The sequence below is a fragment of the Copadichromis virginalis genome, linkage group LG18, assembly GCF_057382275.1.
Source record: "Copadichromis virginalis isolate Kocher_CV1m ecotype Utaka linkage group LG18, C_Virginalis_male_GT1.1, whole genome shotgun sequence".
In the NCBI taxonomy this organism is placed as follows: domain Eukaryota; kingdom Metazoa; phylum Chordata; class Actinopteri; order Cichliformes; family Cichlidae; genus Copadichromis; species Copadichromis virginalis.
In genome coordinates this window covers 19,803,639-19,818,964 of record NC_140635.1, presented here as the reverse complement: position 1 = coordinate 19,818,964, position 15,326 = coordinate 19,803,639, and the positions used below count along the sequence as shown (strand labels likewise).

General features: G+C 38.6%; 1 protein-coding gene across 4 annotated transcripts in view; it reads left to right on the top strand.

Annotated features, from left to right (window-relative positions):
• Positions 1 to 15,326, top strand: part of arhgap21b (Rho GTPase activating protein 21b) — a 37,247-nt gene that overhangs the window by 7,172 nt on the left and 14,749 nt on the right. The window contains exons 3-9 of one of the 4 annotated variants that reach the window (XM_085438315.1): positions 4,695 to 4,877; positions 5,036 to 5,057; positions 9,470 to 9,562; positions 10,053 to 10,131; positions 10,212 to 10,266; positions 13,294 to 13,320; positions 14,669 to 15,326. The exon at positions 14,669 to 15,326 is cut by the window's right edge and continues 915 nt beyond it. In XM_085438315.1, the coding sequence (XP_085294441.1) occupies positions 4,695 to 4,877; positions 5,036 to 5,057; positions 9,470 to 9,562; positions 10,053 to 10,131; positions 10,212 to 10,266; positions 13,294 to 13,320; positions 14,669 to 15,326 (1,117 nt within the window). Of the gene's footprint in view, positions 1 to 4,694; positions 4,878 to 5,035; positions 5,058 to 9,466; positions 9,563 to 10,052; positions 10,132 to 10,211; positions 10,267 to 13,293; positions 13,321 to 14,668 lie in introns of all 4 variants that reach the window. The other 3 variants (XM_085438314.1, XM_085438317.1, XM_085438316.1) reach the window with 3 other exon arrangements.

Genomic DNA, 15,326 nt, shown 5'->3' with positions numbered 1-15,326 from the left:
TGATGTCAGCAGAGGCTTTCAGACATACAGGCCTCGCAGTGTGGTTTCATAAGATTTGTTAACAAACACTTGTCATGTTGTATATCAGTTTTTTATGTGAAAACTGCTCTCTAATCTCTGTGGTAGGGGCACCAATGGTGTAGTCAGCATAAAAACTCCTGGGGGATAACCACCTGTTCTTTGGATTCAGCATACTTGAAACAGTGTATGTACTCCTGTGTCATTTGTCAAAGAACATTTACTTCTGAAGACACTTATTTTGTCTGTGCATTAAGACAAGGTATGGTCTTTGATATGTTAAGGCATCTCAGTGCTCTTGTATGGTGCGATCCGTACTTAATATTAGGACTGCAACTAAAGATTCTCAATGTAGTCGACTAATCTGCCAGTTTGTCTTTGATCATTTGATTAGTCAACAATTTTTTTTCAAAAACTCTGATCTTCGCTTCCTCGGGGCAAACCTCCTGTTTTAGGCTCCAGTACCTCACCTGCTAAATTCTGCCCACTTGTGAATATCACCCTGTTGACCCAGGAAACAAATGAATTTGAAAATAATCACATGTGTATTTTTATCAATATTCAATAGGGCCGTCAGAATAAAAATGAAGTAAATAAAAAATTACGTAATAAAAATTAAAGTGGTAGTAGTATTTTTTTATTTTAAAGTGTGTAATTAGGAAACTAAAAATAGCTTCTGTCAATAAGTTAAAATAAAGCTTCAAATCCAAAAAAACCACTTTTTTTTTCCAGTCCAAAATAACAAGTTTGCAAAGTTTACAGATGATTCAGTTCAGTTCATGAATTCACAATTGCAGTGTACATGCTGTGGAGTGAGATGATGTTCCCAGCTGGTAATAACCATGCTAAAGATGCGCTCTGTTATGACTTCAGCCATTTGACAGAGTGGCTGAAGTCATTTGGCTGAGTTTGTCTTTACAGGACAAAATCAGCTACACGCCTTTGATTAATACAAGTAAAACAGGACAAAATAGAATTAAAAAACAAACAAAAAAACGTTACTAATCACAAATTTGGTTGCATGTCATAGTTTCCCTATGTGGTTTAGTGTTCAATGCCAATTATGCTGTTTAACTGACAGTGTATTGGTTTACTATCGCATTTCACTCATTAGCTAGCAGAACTAAAAAGGTGTTCCTTTTTGCAAGCGTGATCCTGAGAAATTTCCGACAGGTAAGCTAACACAAACGTTACAGTACAAACGTTAACATAAACAAGGTATCAATGTGATGCACTAACTGAACTCCCTACAACCGACCCATTCAGAGTCAACGTCACAGGGTGCTGGTGTTTTAAATGCTCGTGCACTGCAGTAGTGTTACTGTTTCCACTGTCACATTATTTAATTATGTGGCCATTCTTTACCCAGGGAAGCATTTAAATGGTAGGACTCAACAGTGTACAGATGCAAGGAACATGGAGAAAGCAGAAGAGTGATGGTGGGTCTGTCTTCTTGTAGATGCATTGTATCTACTGTAATCTTATCTGTCAGTCTTTCTTACCCCTCTTTTTTTAATTGATAATTTTAGTGGTTCTTACTAGAGATTTAGTCAACATTTGGGATCAATATATGGAACTGGGTTAGGTTTTACTTTATAGAGCAGTAATGGTAATATTTCCCTTAGTAGAAAAACAAAAGCATCTGAGGAAACTGAGGAAAGAAATGAGTTTTTACAAAGGAGCAACAAGTCTTCACATTTAGCTTGGTCTGAGTGTGCAGACGGTGTTGCTGGATCAAGCAGTTATTAGCTCAAACATATTGAAACACTACTATTAAAAACTCAAATACTGCATTTGTCTTTGTCTTTCCAGCTTCTCAGGCTGTCTTTGACTTTTAGACCCTTCATTCAGAATAAAAAAGGAACTCTTTAAAATTACTTGGTAATTTTCTAAAACCTCTAAATATTTGATATTTGCTGCTCTGGTGATTATTTACAGCACCAAAATTTGAGATGCGGGTCTGGTCACTTTTAATTTCCAACAGACGTCCACCAGATTAGCAAATGCCTTCTCAAACCTTCTCCAAACTGCCTCACCCAGTGCAAACAGTCTGGCATTCTAGTGATTCATAAATAGGTGAGAGGCATTCATTTGTGGGCAGGAAAGAGAGGTGTGTCATATTTTGATGTGGACGTTCCTTTCATGTGCTTTTCTTTGTAGCCCCTTTTTCACAAGTCATGATTTTCTTTTATGTTGCTTCCCCTTTGACCTCTTCTCACAGTTGTTTAAAAGTGGTATCAACTGTGAGGTTGATACAACTCCTCCACAACAATACCCATTTTTGTTGTTTGTTGTTTTGGTTTTTTAAATTAAGTGAGGGAAATGCCCATCTAGAATTTACTGGAATGTCACATCATTAATAACTATGCGAGTGGCAATGATAACACTGCATGGCCAGACCATGTCTAAAGATTAAAGGTTGGGAAATTATTCTCTGGACAAGTTGCTAAATCTGATCCAGTAAACTGAGGCTGACTTGCCCTGGAGACACAAGGGCAGCAGTGCAGGCATTTCAAACATCCAGTCCTATCACCAGAAACAGTCATCTGGGCACACATTTAATACAACCAGAGCTCATACAGACATAGACTTTAATGTGGAAGTGCTGGTATCACAGTACAGCCAAAGCTCATTCAAAGGAAAACCTGTTCTGCTGGTTTAATCAAAACACATGGGTGTCAGCTGCACCTGTAGCTCTGTTTCCCAGCCAGCTATTAGTGCTCTGGTTTCTTATCCTGTGTACATTTGAAACCTTTATGTGCCCTGCTTGTGATGTTGCTTGAAGTAAAATGTATTTCAAATAGTTTGTCCCTTTCAGCAATATATTGGTCAAAGTGGCCAAATAAGACTGTTAAGAAGGCTGTAGAGAACACAGTGTAACATGCCTTAACTTGGTATACACCTTCAGGCATGCATAACATTTGAGAAGAGTCAATGAGTGTGAGACAGTCTGATCAGTCTGCGAAGTACTCAAGAGTAGTTGGGTGGAAAGTTGGAAAGTTTTAGGTCTGTGCTGACAAACTGTTTTTTGAAATGTTTGTTTTGTCCGTTCATCACTGTGTGCAACAGCTGTTTGGTTTTGCTTAAAACAAACAAAAACAAGTTTTGTTTGTTTGTTTTAATGTGTACAAACAAATTCTTTCAAATTCTTTTCATAGGTTGTTTGAAAATGGATGTAATTCCTCCCAGTTTTCTGACATTTTGTTTAACATTTCTGCCCAAGCAGAGATGGCCTGAATGCAAGCTCATCAAATTCTTCACATTGTTGGGGAAAGTCTGTGCTTCAGTGGGGAGGGGGAGGGTTTGTTTGAGACAGGATGAGGAAATTAGATTTATTTATTTATGTTTATTGAGACTTTTCAAGGCTGATTGGATAGAGGTGTTCTGAAAGTTATAGTGGAGAATGACAGGATTGGTATAAACACTGGCTTGAGGTCAGTTTATATAAAAAAAAAAAAAAAAAAAAAAAAAGAGGTTATGTAGGACAGATTTATAAGCTGTTATGTTAAGTGACAGAAACCAGCTGTTAATTATATGACGAAGTTGTTATTTTCACTTGGAAATTTTCAAAAAGTGTGAGCCTATGGATTTTAATCAAAGCGTTAAGCTCTTTTTGTGTTTTTAAAATCATTATTGTCAAAGTGTTTTATTTATATTTGCTATATATTTGCTATGCTATATTTATATCTGATGTACTTTTTAATGTTTGTATTTATTCTTTAAGACAATTTCAATGAAAAAGTCGAATGTATTTTGCATATACATTCTGAAAACGGTGAGAATAAAAGGACATGCTTCTTGTGTTTGTGCATCCTGTCCTCACAGTTTGACAAATATGAGGAAAATAAGTGATTACAAAACCATTTAAGGCTTGCATTCACTGGGGGATGACTTATTAGGCAAGATACTTGATAATATACCATTGAAAGTGAAAGCCACAAAGACATTTGTGGACTTGCTGAACAAACTAATAAATAATTTATCCGTATTTACATTGTGTTTTACGCAGCAGATGCTGCCTTTATTGCCAACACAAACAGTAAAACGTGCAGTGATGTGAAAGTAACAGGCTTGCGTCATTTAACGACGCTGTAGATTTTAATTGTATTTATTTTTTGGGCCATCCTTCAAAAGCTAATGAGAGATGGCCCAAAAAGTGTTTGCGAACTGAAATAGTAGTGCATATTTGAAAGGAGGAGTTCTGTGTAAAGGAGGCGTTGCTACAAACACGATACCACAAAGGTGTGAAGCTATAAATAGTCAGTAAACGCAGGAGTGATGTCTAAAGCCTGACATGCTCTACTCCAGCTGTGTAAATGGGATACTCTGAAATGACTTGATGGTAAACACTGGGCAACCACTAATGTTTTTCATAAGCCCATTCTCCTCTTCACTATGTTAAGCTGAAATGAATGACCTATGCTAATGCACAGTAATTCCTCTGAAAAGGATGTTTTTGTTGATGTGGGAATTTGTGGTGGCTTTAACATATGATGTAGTTCTGTTTTTGTTTTTTTTTTTGTTTTTAACTTTATCTTTTTATTTGTGCCCATTCCTAGATTATGTAGCTAAAAAATTCTTTTATCAGAACTATTTTAAATCTTCTTTAGAAAAAGATGCTTCCTTTTTTTTTTTTTTTTTTTTTTAAATTGCTTCTTAAAACTTTCTTTGTTCAGAGTGACACTCCAGAGTGGAGGAGCTTGGCTGATTCGGCCGCAGCGCCGTACCCAACAGATGACGAGCCATTCTCATGGCCGAGGCCGAAAACTGTGCGTTTGCATCGCACATCCCAAGGCTTCGGCTTCACCCTTCGACACTTCATTGTGTACCCGCCGGAGTCAACGCTGCACTACTTTCCGGTAGATTTCACATCTCAGAAACTTTCATGAGTTTTATTGACCTGAGTATTGTTTGCCTCTTATCACATAAGATAGCATTAAGTCAGCAAAAAGCCTAGTACTGAAAAGACTCTGACCATGAGCAGCAAAGTCACTTGAGGATTTCTGTGCTTTTACAGGAGGAAGATCATGGCCGCAGAGGTAAGCAGAAAAATTCAGCTGTTTCTTCTTATTCCTACCTTTCAGTACTGCTGAATCAGAGCAGTTCATCTGAATTGCATCCACCCTTCAGCTCTTTTTATTTTTTTTATTTTTTTTCTTCTAACGTAGTGAGTAGACATAGACTTTATTTAATCCCACACTGTGGAAATTAGCTTGTTACTGCAGCACAAGGGCCAAAAGGAAGAGGTGAATTAGAGATGTATTAGAAAACAATACAAAAGTAGAAAAAAATAAATAAGAAGAACAGACTGGTAATTAAAAAAAACAACAACCCCAAAATACTATATTATGTAAAGATAGTTACTATATGCAGTAAAATACACCAAGATTTTCCTTTTTTATGTGTACATAAAGTGCATTGGGTACAATGTAGTTTCTGTGAAAGGTTTGTTTAGCACCACCTCTTTCTGTCCTGCTCTGACTCTCCTCACTACACATTTTGTTCTGGCTGCTTTTCAGCCTTTTTCATGCCCTTAGAAAGAGATGGTCTCAGTTTTCAACAAGCGGTGTTTGACAGTGAGTGTTATGGTTTGGTTTCTTCGTTATAAATATTCACACCCTGTCTATGGCAGACGTATGTCAATCCATTACTGTTTTTTACCTTTTCGGTATGTGACCAGAATAACCGGAGTAGCCTGAAGTTACCAATACGTCACATGCTTTGTTTAAAGTGTGATATAGTGATACAGAAAGTAGAGAAGAAGAGAAATTAGAAAAGTGCCTGTAATGTTTATTTGTTTGTAAGTATTTTTTTGGATTTAGGTCAGTTTTGAGGAAATGCACTGTCCTTGAGTTTTTGCCAAGTGAGACTGAAAATGTCTAGATTCAATTACTGAAACTGCAAGGAAGTATTTTCAGATCTTTCAAACAATGTTGTGTTGTCATTCTTCAATGGACACCGAGCATGTACTTGTACCTGTTGGGCTAGAATGGATTTCATTTAAATTTTGCTCCAATTATTTTGAATAAGAACGTTGGTCCATCTGCTCAACTTATTTTTGTGGGTGTCAGTAAATCTATGAGACATTTATAATCACGGCAGAGCAAAACATGTGCTGGAAAGTAGCCATGTAAATTTGCTCGCACATGTTGAAGTTATTTATTAAATGTACAAGTAATCGTTTTGTTTTCTTACAAAATGGAAAGCCCCATAAAGTCCTCGGAAGATCACGATCTAAAGTTGTTAAGTGTTAGTGTCTAGTGGCTAATATGAACAAAATCTAATATTTCTGAAGAATGTCTTTAGTGGCCATCTTTAAGAGTGTTGGTCTTTTTAAAAAGGAAATTCACCTCTGGGTATTTTTTTTCCCTTCACAGTTCAACAAGTTAGGCCAAATAGAAATTTCAAGCTGTAACACTTTACTGTTTAAATCAGAGATGTCTTTCCAAGATAATTTCTTAGGTGTTTATTCTAATAAAACTATTATGAACACTTTCTGATACTTTATACAGCAGATATTGAGCTTGCTTATTGTTCAGATATAAAACCTCAAGTAACATTACAGGAAAGCAAGGTGCCATTAAAGTATATTATTTCTGTTTCACCCCCCAAAATTGAAACACTTTAGAAGCCCAGCAGTCTGCCCAGCGCTTTGCTGCTTTGGATCAGGTAAGCCGGAGAATATTAAAGAATCCCGGTAGTTTTATAATGCTCCTCACAGGGGCTCACAGGCAGCAAGAAAAAAGCCAACCTGAGGGCTTTTCAGTCCAGTCTGAGTCAGCAAGCAAACAAACATGCTGCCTCCCCAAAACGTGGAGGATAAAGCTGCACTGTCGTACCTCTGATGTTTTTTTGTTGTTGTTATGAATCAGTTTTTGACGTGTATTTCTTTATTCAGAATAAAAATACACCAAAGCAGTATTCTATAGGTTTATTTACAGTGCAACTCAGTTTTATTATTGTGCAAATGGTCCCATCAGTTTTGTGTATTTTTGCAAAAAAATCTGTCGGGACAACAGTAGGAGGCCAATTAATGTGGGAAGAATTGGATGAAGTAGAATTACTTACAGAAAGAGCTTCATTGCATAGATGACCTTCACATGAAAAGGTGATGGAAACACTAATAATATAAAACGAATCATAAAGAGTTTTCTCAAAAGTTTTTAAGTCATTTAAGGAACTTGACCTTAATGGATATGGATGAAAACAGCAAATTACAGCAACAGACTTATGTTTAAGGGTGGCTGTCTTATTGCTGCTAGCCTTTACCACATCCAGGTTAAATGTTAAAGTTAATAGAAACTCATACAAGGATGTTAAAAAACAAACAAGAGAATTGGTATATGTGAACTATCCGAAAAAGAAAATGACCTTTAGGACGATCCCCAACGTCTCTAAACAGTTTAATAAACATAGTTTTGTGCCTCAAAATCGGGTTTCGGGTTATTTGGTAATTAGACCTCAGTGAGTCTTAAAAACACTGCATCCACCCTAATTTGCTGTTGACATAACTGATCATTCAGATGAAGGCTGGTTGTTATTCTGAAGACGGAAATGTGAATTTACTTAAAACCAACAAGCCCCCCCCCCCTCCCCCCCCCCAAAAAAAGAATCCGAGTTATGGATGTGCTGTGGTTATGGTGTGCCACATCACCATCCATTCACAAATTGTACAAGAGTCCGCTTCTTCCCAAGACAAAGATGCTCTGTCATGGCTCGGGTCACGTTTGGGTTCACCAGTGATCTGATAATTGCTGCCTTTTACCTCATTCACAGCTCTGTCTTTTTTAAAACTGCTTATGGGGGACAGGCATTAATATTTTTGTTTTTAACCATGAAGCTAATTTATGGTGGGTTATTCAGTTTTTGCCTAGAAATTATTTTGCACTATATTTTAATAGTCTTCATTAACATAACGGTGAAACCTGCATAGATAAATATGAGTCAGCTGTGGGCACAAACTTCTCTTGAGTTTTCCTGGAGCAATCCAAACCTGTTCCTTTTTTTTCCATTTTCTTGGAAAGGTTTTTAAAGGAACACTCAAACTTTTGTGGCATGTGCATTTGTTTTTGTGTATCTGTGCCGAACATTGAGAAATGAATTTAATCTTTATCTGCACATCCACGTTTGGATAAAGCAAACAAACACGTATTTCTCAAAATACTGGTTATGCACAGGAAATGGTTTGGCGCCAACGGGATTAGTGAGGTGCTAAGCTTATGTGTGAGCTATTATACCTTGGTGACATTAATACTGCCATTTGTTTTAGTCTGTCTCTTATTCAGTGCAACTCCCAACATGCATCTAGATGTTCTTAGTGGCATTTTTAGATGGCTTCATTGAAGAAATTAGGACTTGCAACTTCTCAGAATACCACCAGATGGAGCATCTCTTTTTGGTGTAGCAGTATGGGAGTCTTGTACTATATTACATAATGTCCCCAGGATGTGATTCTGCATGAGTAATTACGGGTGTGTGGAAAGGAGGGGGAGAAAATAAATAAATAAATTTTGAGTTTGGTCTGGTGTAAAAATAATTAGCTTTATCGGCCTGTCAGTGGCATGATCATTAGGTGTCTTACAAGATCATGTCTGAATTTCTAAACAACAACAAATGTGGAGTATTTTAATACTATCACGCCCGCTCTCATGCTGGCTTTTCTGTCTGCTCTAGTTTGGGATGACTCACTAGCAGAATGTTAACGATTGGGCCACTCTTTGGCTGTGCCCAGAGCTTTTGCTCAGTTTATAAGGAAAGAGTGGGAGTTGAGGCAGCTGAACACACTGTCACTCTACCTCGTCTTAGTTTTAGTATCCCCCCCCCCTTTTTTTTTTTTCCTCTTTTCTATGGCTCTGCAGCTGCTAGGAGACAGGAGCTGCATGACCAAACGGGTTTCTTTCTCTTTTATCACTGTCCCTAAAATCACAAAGCTCCACTTCCCTGTTTAATTTTTTTTCTCCCTCTCTCGATCAGTTAATGACCATGTCTATTGAAAACTGAGAAAGAATTGGACAGACCACAGCTTACTATCCAGGCATAATGTTGGTTTGCATCCTTCCAAAGCTTGTGACAAACCTCTCTGTTCTCATATGTGACAATTTATAAAGCAATTTTACGTCTTGGGGTCAGCTTGGGTTTTTTTTGTTTTTTTGTTTTTCCAAATTTTTAGATTTAGTTGTGAAAAAAGGGCAAAGGTTAAAAAATGAATCTACATCATAGGTCTGCTTGTACATGGGTAAGAAATTGTTGTCATTTGTACTAAACATTTAGGATTTTCTTCTCTGAAGGTTTTATAAATCTTTTCTTTGTCAGGATTTTCTCTGTTATGAAGTTGGAAACCTCATTAAGAGTAAATTTTCAGAACTACCCTGTAATACATTTGATATGTTTTCATGTGTTTGTATTGCATATGGTTTATAAATAAGTGTACTCTGTTCTCTACTATCAGCAGGAAGGCAGCGAAATAGACTGGAACCAATGGACACTATTTTTGTGAAGCAGGTCAAGGAAGGTGGCCCTGCTCATGGCGCTGGACTTTGCACAGGTCTGTCAAATGTCAGCCAGTCATCATTATTTACCAAAAACTACCAAAAAGAGGTTGTTCATGGGGGTGTAATTTCTTGGAAGTCACAGCATTACAACAGAAGAGGCATATTACAGTAACACAGTCTGCAACTTCCTCTATGATATTGTCCTACTGAAAGCATAGGGGCAAAAATGCAAGGAGTGCAGTTTTAAGTTGTCTTGACATTCCTTTCACTGTTATGCACAACATAAGCCAGGCCTGCTGCTTTCTGCCGGGTACCCTAATGATTTTAAGGATTTTAGTCAATACGGAACCCTTCAACCACACTTATTGAAAACTTTCATTATGTTACTATGTTACTTTTTTCCTTACTAAGAAGTCATAGTCATGTGCTCAAGTCTTTACTTTCTGTCATGAGCACATGTTTCCCTCACACAAAGAGCTTGAAGTTTTCCTAGGATTCTGTCACTGATGTCACTCAAGCCTTTTTGATTTTGTTTTCTATCAGGTGATCGAATAGTGAAGGTGAATGGAGCAAGCATCATTGGGAAAGCTTATTGCGAGGTTATATCTTTGATCCAAGACAGGTAAGACTGAGTATGAATTTGTGTGCTTCATGCTTGTTGATTTACTTGCCTTGTTTAAAACTTCTTTTGCTCCCCTGCAGTGGTGACTTCCTTGAACTTTGTGTAATGCCAAAAGATGAGGATGTACTGCAACTGGTAAGTTTTCCTTTGCAATCCTGTTTTGAAAATTAGCTTTAAAAAGTTGTTGTTGTTTTTTTTTTGAAAGAGTGCTCTCTTTTCTCTAGCCTTGTAATAACTTCTGTTCTGTGACAGAGCTGCTCTAGTTTAAGGTGTTCATGTCGGGACAGCAGTTATGAGATGTAGGCAAGCTAGCTTATCCCATCAGAGTTTTCTATCTAGGCCTCCTAATCAGGCCAGTGCACCCTTTCTGTCCTCCAGAAGTGCTGCTTACAGAACCGCTGAAATGGCCCAAAAGGAGCGGTAAAGGAAGCTTTATTAAAAAATACATTTAACTTGTTGACACACAGGCCAATCTAAATAGCGCATATATTTTGAGTTTATTTCATCTATACATCTGGGTTTATACAAAGTACCATGCACATTAAAAATAAACCAAGGAATGAAAGACATCAACTGTTTTTTAAAAGAAGTTTTATTCTCACCATTTGTGGATAAATGTTCTCTGCAGCTCAGCTGTTTACTTTTAGGTAGAAGTTAGATAATGAATTTATTGTTTGTAATACAACTAAAAGTTGAGTAAGTGGTTTACAAGAAGTGGCAGTGATGCTTCAAATCCACGACAGTAACCTGTGCATGTTGTTACTGTTACTTCTCAGAAAATGCAATGTTAAAAAGGACTGATTTTAGCTGAAAGCTAAATGGGAACGGAGTTCAAATATTATGGAAAGAAATATGAAACCATTAAAATTAGGTTGCTGATAGTTTGGTTCAATTTTGGATCCAGTTCCTAAAATAATAGTAGTAGTAATAATAACTTTAAAAAAATAAATAAAAAAAATGCATGCATCAGGTGTAGATTTATTTATTTATTTTTTTTAAAAGATCTCTATAGAAAGTATTCTGGCGGTGTTAGAATAGTTTGCATTTATAGGTAGCACATGCAATGCATTTTTGCTGGTTAAAAGGGCCGACATCACATTTGAATTATATCAGCTGTAGTTAATCAGTGCTTATCCTGTTACCAGTGTCAATGAAGCGGCACTGGTAACAGGAAGCTAATGCCCTCCCTCCAAGCTGCATGTGAGCTAAAAACCAGCTTTAGTTGTGGCAGCACTTTGTGATTAAGAGTCAGGAAAATGAGAAGGTTTAAACACAAGAGAGTCCCAGTTAAAATGTAAACAAATACAGTATTTTGAAGTTTATATTTTGGAATCAGTTGCTGTATGATTTGGTAATGTTATTGCTGTTATTTTAGTTTGTGAGACTGATTAACATTAATTAGCAATCAATCCAGCTTTTTCTTTTTTTTGTTTTTGTTTTTTTTGGTTGTCTCTTTTTACGGTTTTTGATTGGAGGAAAAATTGATTAGTAATGATCTAGGTATTACAAAAATGGTGGTAGTTCCAGCTTTTCACCCAAAAACGGGTGAACCCTGTGTGCTAATCGCACAGCTCAATATTTAGGGTTCATATATTGCCTTTGTCTTTGTTCTTTGTGAGTATTGCATGTCCCCAAAACAATTTAACGTGCAGAGATAAGTCCTCATACCTATGAACACTTGAGATCTCATCATTAATCTTTCATGCATGCTGCAGGCAGCTCTTTGAAGCTACTGTGCATTTTACACAGTCAGACAAAAGTGAAAGTGTACTCATCTGTTTCATATCTATAGCAAATTACTGTAAGTGCTTTGTCAAATAGCTAAAGAATACTCTCCCTAGGGGTTGTTGTTATCTGACATCCTGTTCATTAGTTAGATAATAAACGAGCTGGGCTCTCTGTGTTACCTAGAAAAACTCCTTAGGGGTCATTTATGGCTAGATTAAATTCTCATAATAAACTTGATGGTTAATTCAATGAATCATTTATTTTGGCATCCACCTTTGCAATATCAAAATCCTGTTTAGCAAATGGTCATCTCTCTGCAAGCTTCACATTTCTCCCACAACAGGCAAGTTATGTAAAACGTTACACTGTATGTATAGCATTTTAATGAGTCGACTAGAATTAACATTGTAAATATCAGAGAGAAATAAATTATTGGTCACATTCCCTTGACTACTCCCACAGTTCTTTTCTAGTAACCAATTGACTGTCACTCCACCCCTTCTCCCTGATAGGTTCTCTTTCCCTCCTGCCTCCATTTTTCCCATCTGTAATCATTCACACAGTTCAGCCTCAAACACGTGTGTTGTTAAATCCATGGTTGCAGTGTTGCAAATGGCAAACATGCGCACACGCACGCGCGCGCAAAAATATGTTGATGTAGGCACGAATAGGAACTGTCCATAAGAACAAGAGGATTATTGGAGGTGCTGGCAGCAAGACGTTACACTTTAGGAGGCAGCACACTCAGTGCTTGGAGACAGGCAGCAGTTGCTTAGCAAAGAGATGGATTGAACATTGTAGGAGCAGAAAAGGGAAGAGGACGGCACACCGTGAGAGCGGAGAAAATACAGCAGAGTGGGAAATAAAAGGAACAGGATGAATGATGAGCTGAAACCAGAAGATAAAATCAGCTGACTTCCCTGTGTTTTGAACAGGTTGATGCTAAGGGAGAGGGAGAGAGGAGGATGGAGTGGGAGGGGAGCTGTACCATCACAGCTGAATGTATAATCAGCAGCTGCTGCTTCTGTCATGTGAGCAGTACCAAAGGGAAGGAGAGGGAGACATAGACTGGAGGCACCTTGTTCAGTTAGCGTAATATTCTGGCTGAATATGGATAAAACCGTGAAGACATGAGAGCAGCATGAGAGGCAAGCTTCTGCTCTTGTCACCTCACCCAGGACAGACTGGCATAGGCAGGTCGTAACGTGGCAACCCCCTGCTTCATCTTTCCTTCTTCATCCCTCTCTACTGCCACTGCAGCTCTAGTATATTTTTAGCATGTCAAGCCCAGCTATGGCTGATTCATGTTTTCTCCCCGATGAATCTGTTTTGTTTCTCCCAACATGTGCATTTTCTTCTGCTGGCATCTTTTTCTCTTCCACCCTCTCTCCCATGATTTCTTAACGCTCTCGTTTTCTCACGCTGTGATGGCAGCCTATTTCTCTGGAGACTACTAATCTGGTAAGGAAACAGAACACTGGGTAGCCTCTTGATGTTGACGTGTTGTGCTTGCTGTATCATTTTGCATATGTCATGCGTGTGTGTCATTGTTACTGCTGGATGTTGACTTCAGGTTTTACATGATTGCTTTTCAGTTGGCTCGCATGAGTGTTTAATACTCAGCTCCGTGCTCATGATTGAAATGTGTAGACTGTAGAAATGGGCGATGCACTGTGCCTGCAGTACCTGTTAGATTGAACACTTCAGTAGGCATCCAGCTGGCATCTCAGCAAGGCCTCGCCCCTTCTTCATTCTCCATGTCAGATGTCATTAGTTTGATAAAGGCCATTGACCTCTGAACTGTAAAGGGAAGAATTGAGTCAGTCAGTGATTTCTGTGAAACACACAGCTTTATGAAAGGTTGTAAGGCTGTTGGGATCAAAGTCCTCATACCTTTACAGGTCTCATGCTTTGCTGTATGTACAGTATGCTGAGTATACCAGATAAACAGCACATAGTTTAATGTGCTAGAAGAAGTTTTATGTTTAGGTTTGTATTTATTAGAAATGACTTTATTAGCATGTGTATGGAGCATGGTTTTCCGAACGTTGGATAATAACCAGGGGGATAAATATAGCAGTTTCTCTGTGAGCGATAGGAACCGGTTGTCAGTCTGAGGCTGTAATCTGTCAGTCTGAGGTGGGTAAATGGAAACATTGGTTATCTTTCCACATTTATGTCCATTTATGACAGTTTTTATGTTATCGATTTTGTTCCCATAAACCAGTCGGTTAGCTTATTAATATACTGGTGTTACAGAAAGTGTCACTGTTGGGGCTAAATAAGTTCAGTAGGCTTGTGCACCATTTGCCAATTATCTTTTGGTGTTAGCGTTTGTGGTAAATGTTTGTTTCTTGGATGGGCGAGACATTTTTCCTTATACTAAAAAGGACAGCTGTTGTGTAACCACAAGCTTGGAGAACACAGGCTGTAATGTTGTAGAAGCACCAGTACACCACACTGTACCATTTAAAAAAATAAAATAAAATAATGTGTTGGAAACATTGTTTCTTTTAGTTAAAAATTTTCTTCTTTGGTTTATATACTGTACTAGCCTACGTTATTACCATGAGAATTCTAAATAAGGAGCAGATGAAGAGCATTGACACAGCTGAACTGCCTGAAACGCCTCCGCGTTCACTCACACTGCAACATGCACTGCCCACACACATACATGCAGTAACATTTGTAATATCACGCTTGACTTCTCTGTAAGTAGCTAGTATCGAACTGACGTGTGTTATGCACACTTTGCAATTGCTACTTGTTCTCATCTGTTATAAACATTTCTCTGTTGCTGTGTTTCTAGGCCTACTCCCAGGATGCCTACCTCCGTGGCCACAGTAGCTACAGCGGAAATGCCTGTCACATTCCTGATCCACCTTCATTATGCTACCCCAGAGTAGACTGTAAGCCTACGGGCATGGCCCAGCCGACAGACTCGGTGGGGCAGGTCTGCCGAGCGCCAACAGCACTTCCAGACCATGGGTACCGTAAGGAGATTACTGTGCCCCCAACACCACCTCTGGCATCGTATCCTAAGAGCCAAACAGCAGTGTGCATGCGCAATGACAGTGTGAGGACAGTGGTAGTTCCTCATAATACAGCCCATATGGGGCGCATGGTTCCAGCACACAGGATGGAATTTATGGAACCTGCCTTTGTTAGGGGGAGGCCTGGGTCACTGGCCCAGTATCCTCAACCTCGAAAGGCAGATGTCTATCCCGGTGGTCCTGGAATGGTTCCATATGGAGCTCAGGTGTCAAACTACCCAGGAAACCACCAGAGCATTGATTGGCGCACTTACCAGACATACAGGGAGTACATTGACAACAAAGGGATCCATTCTCATGGTAGTCGGACTATCCAGGAGAGGCTGGACAGTTTACGAGCTGCTGGTCAGGCCAGCTTTGGCCCTACTCATCACGTTATGCGGGGAGACTGGGGTCCTAAGGTGATACGGCGAA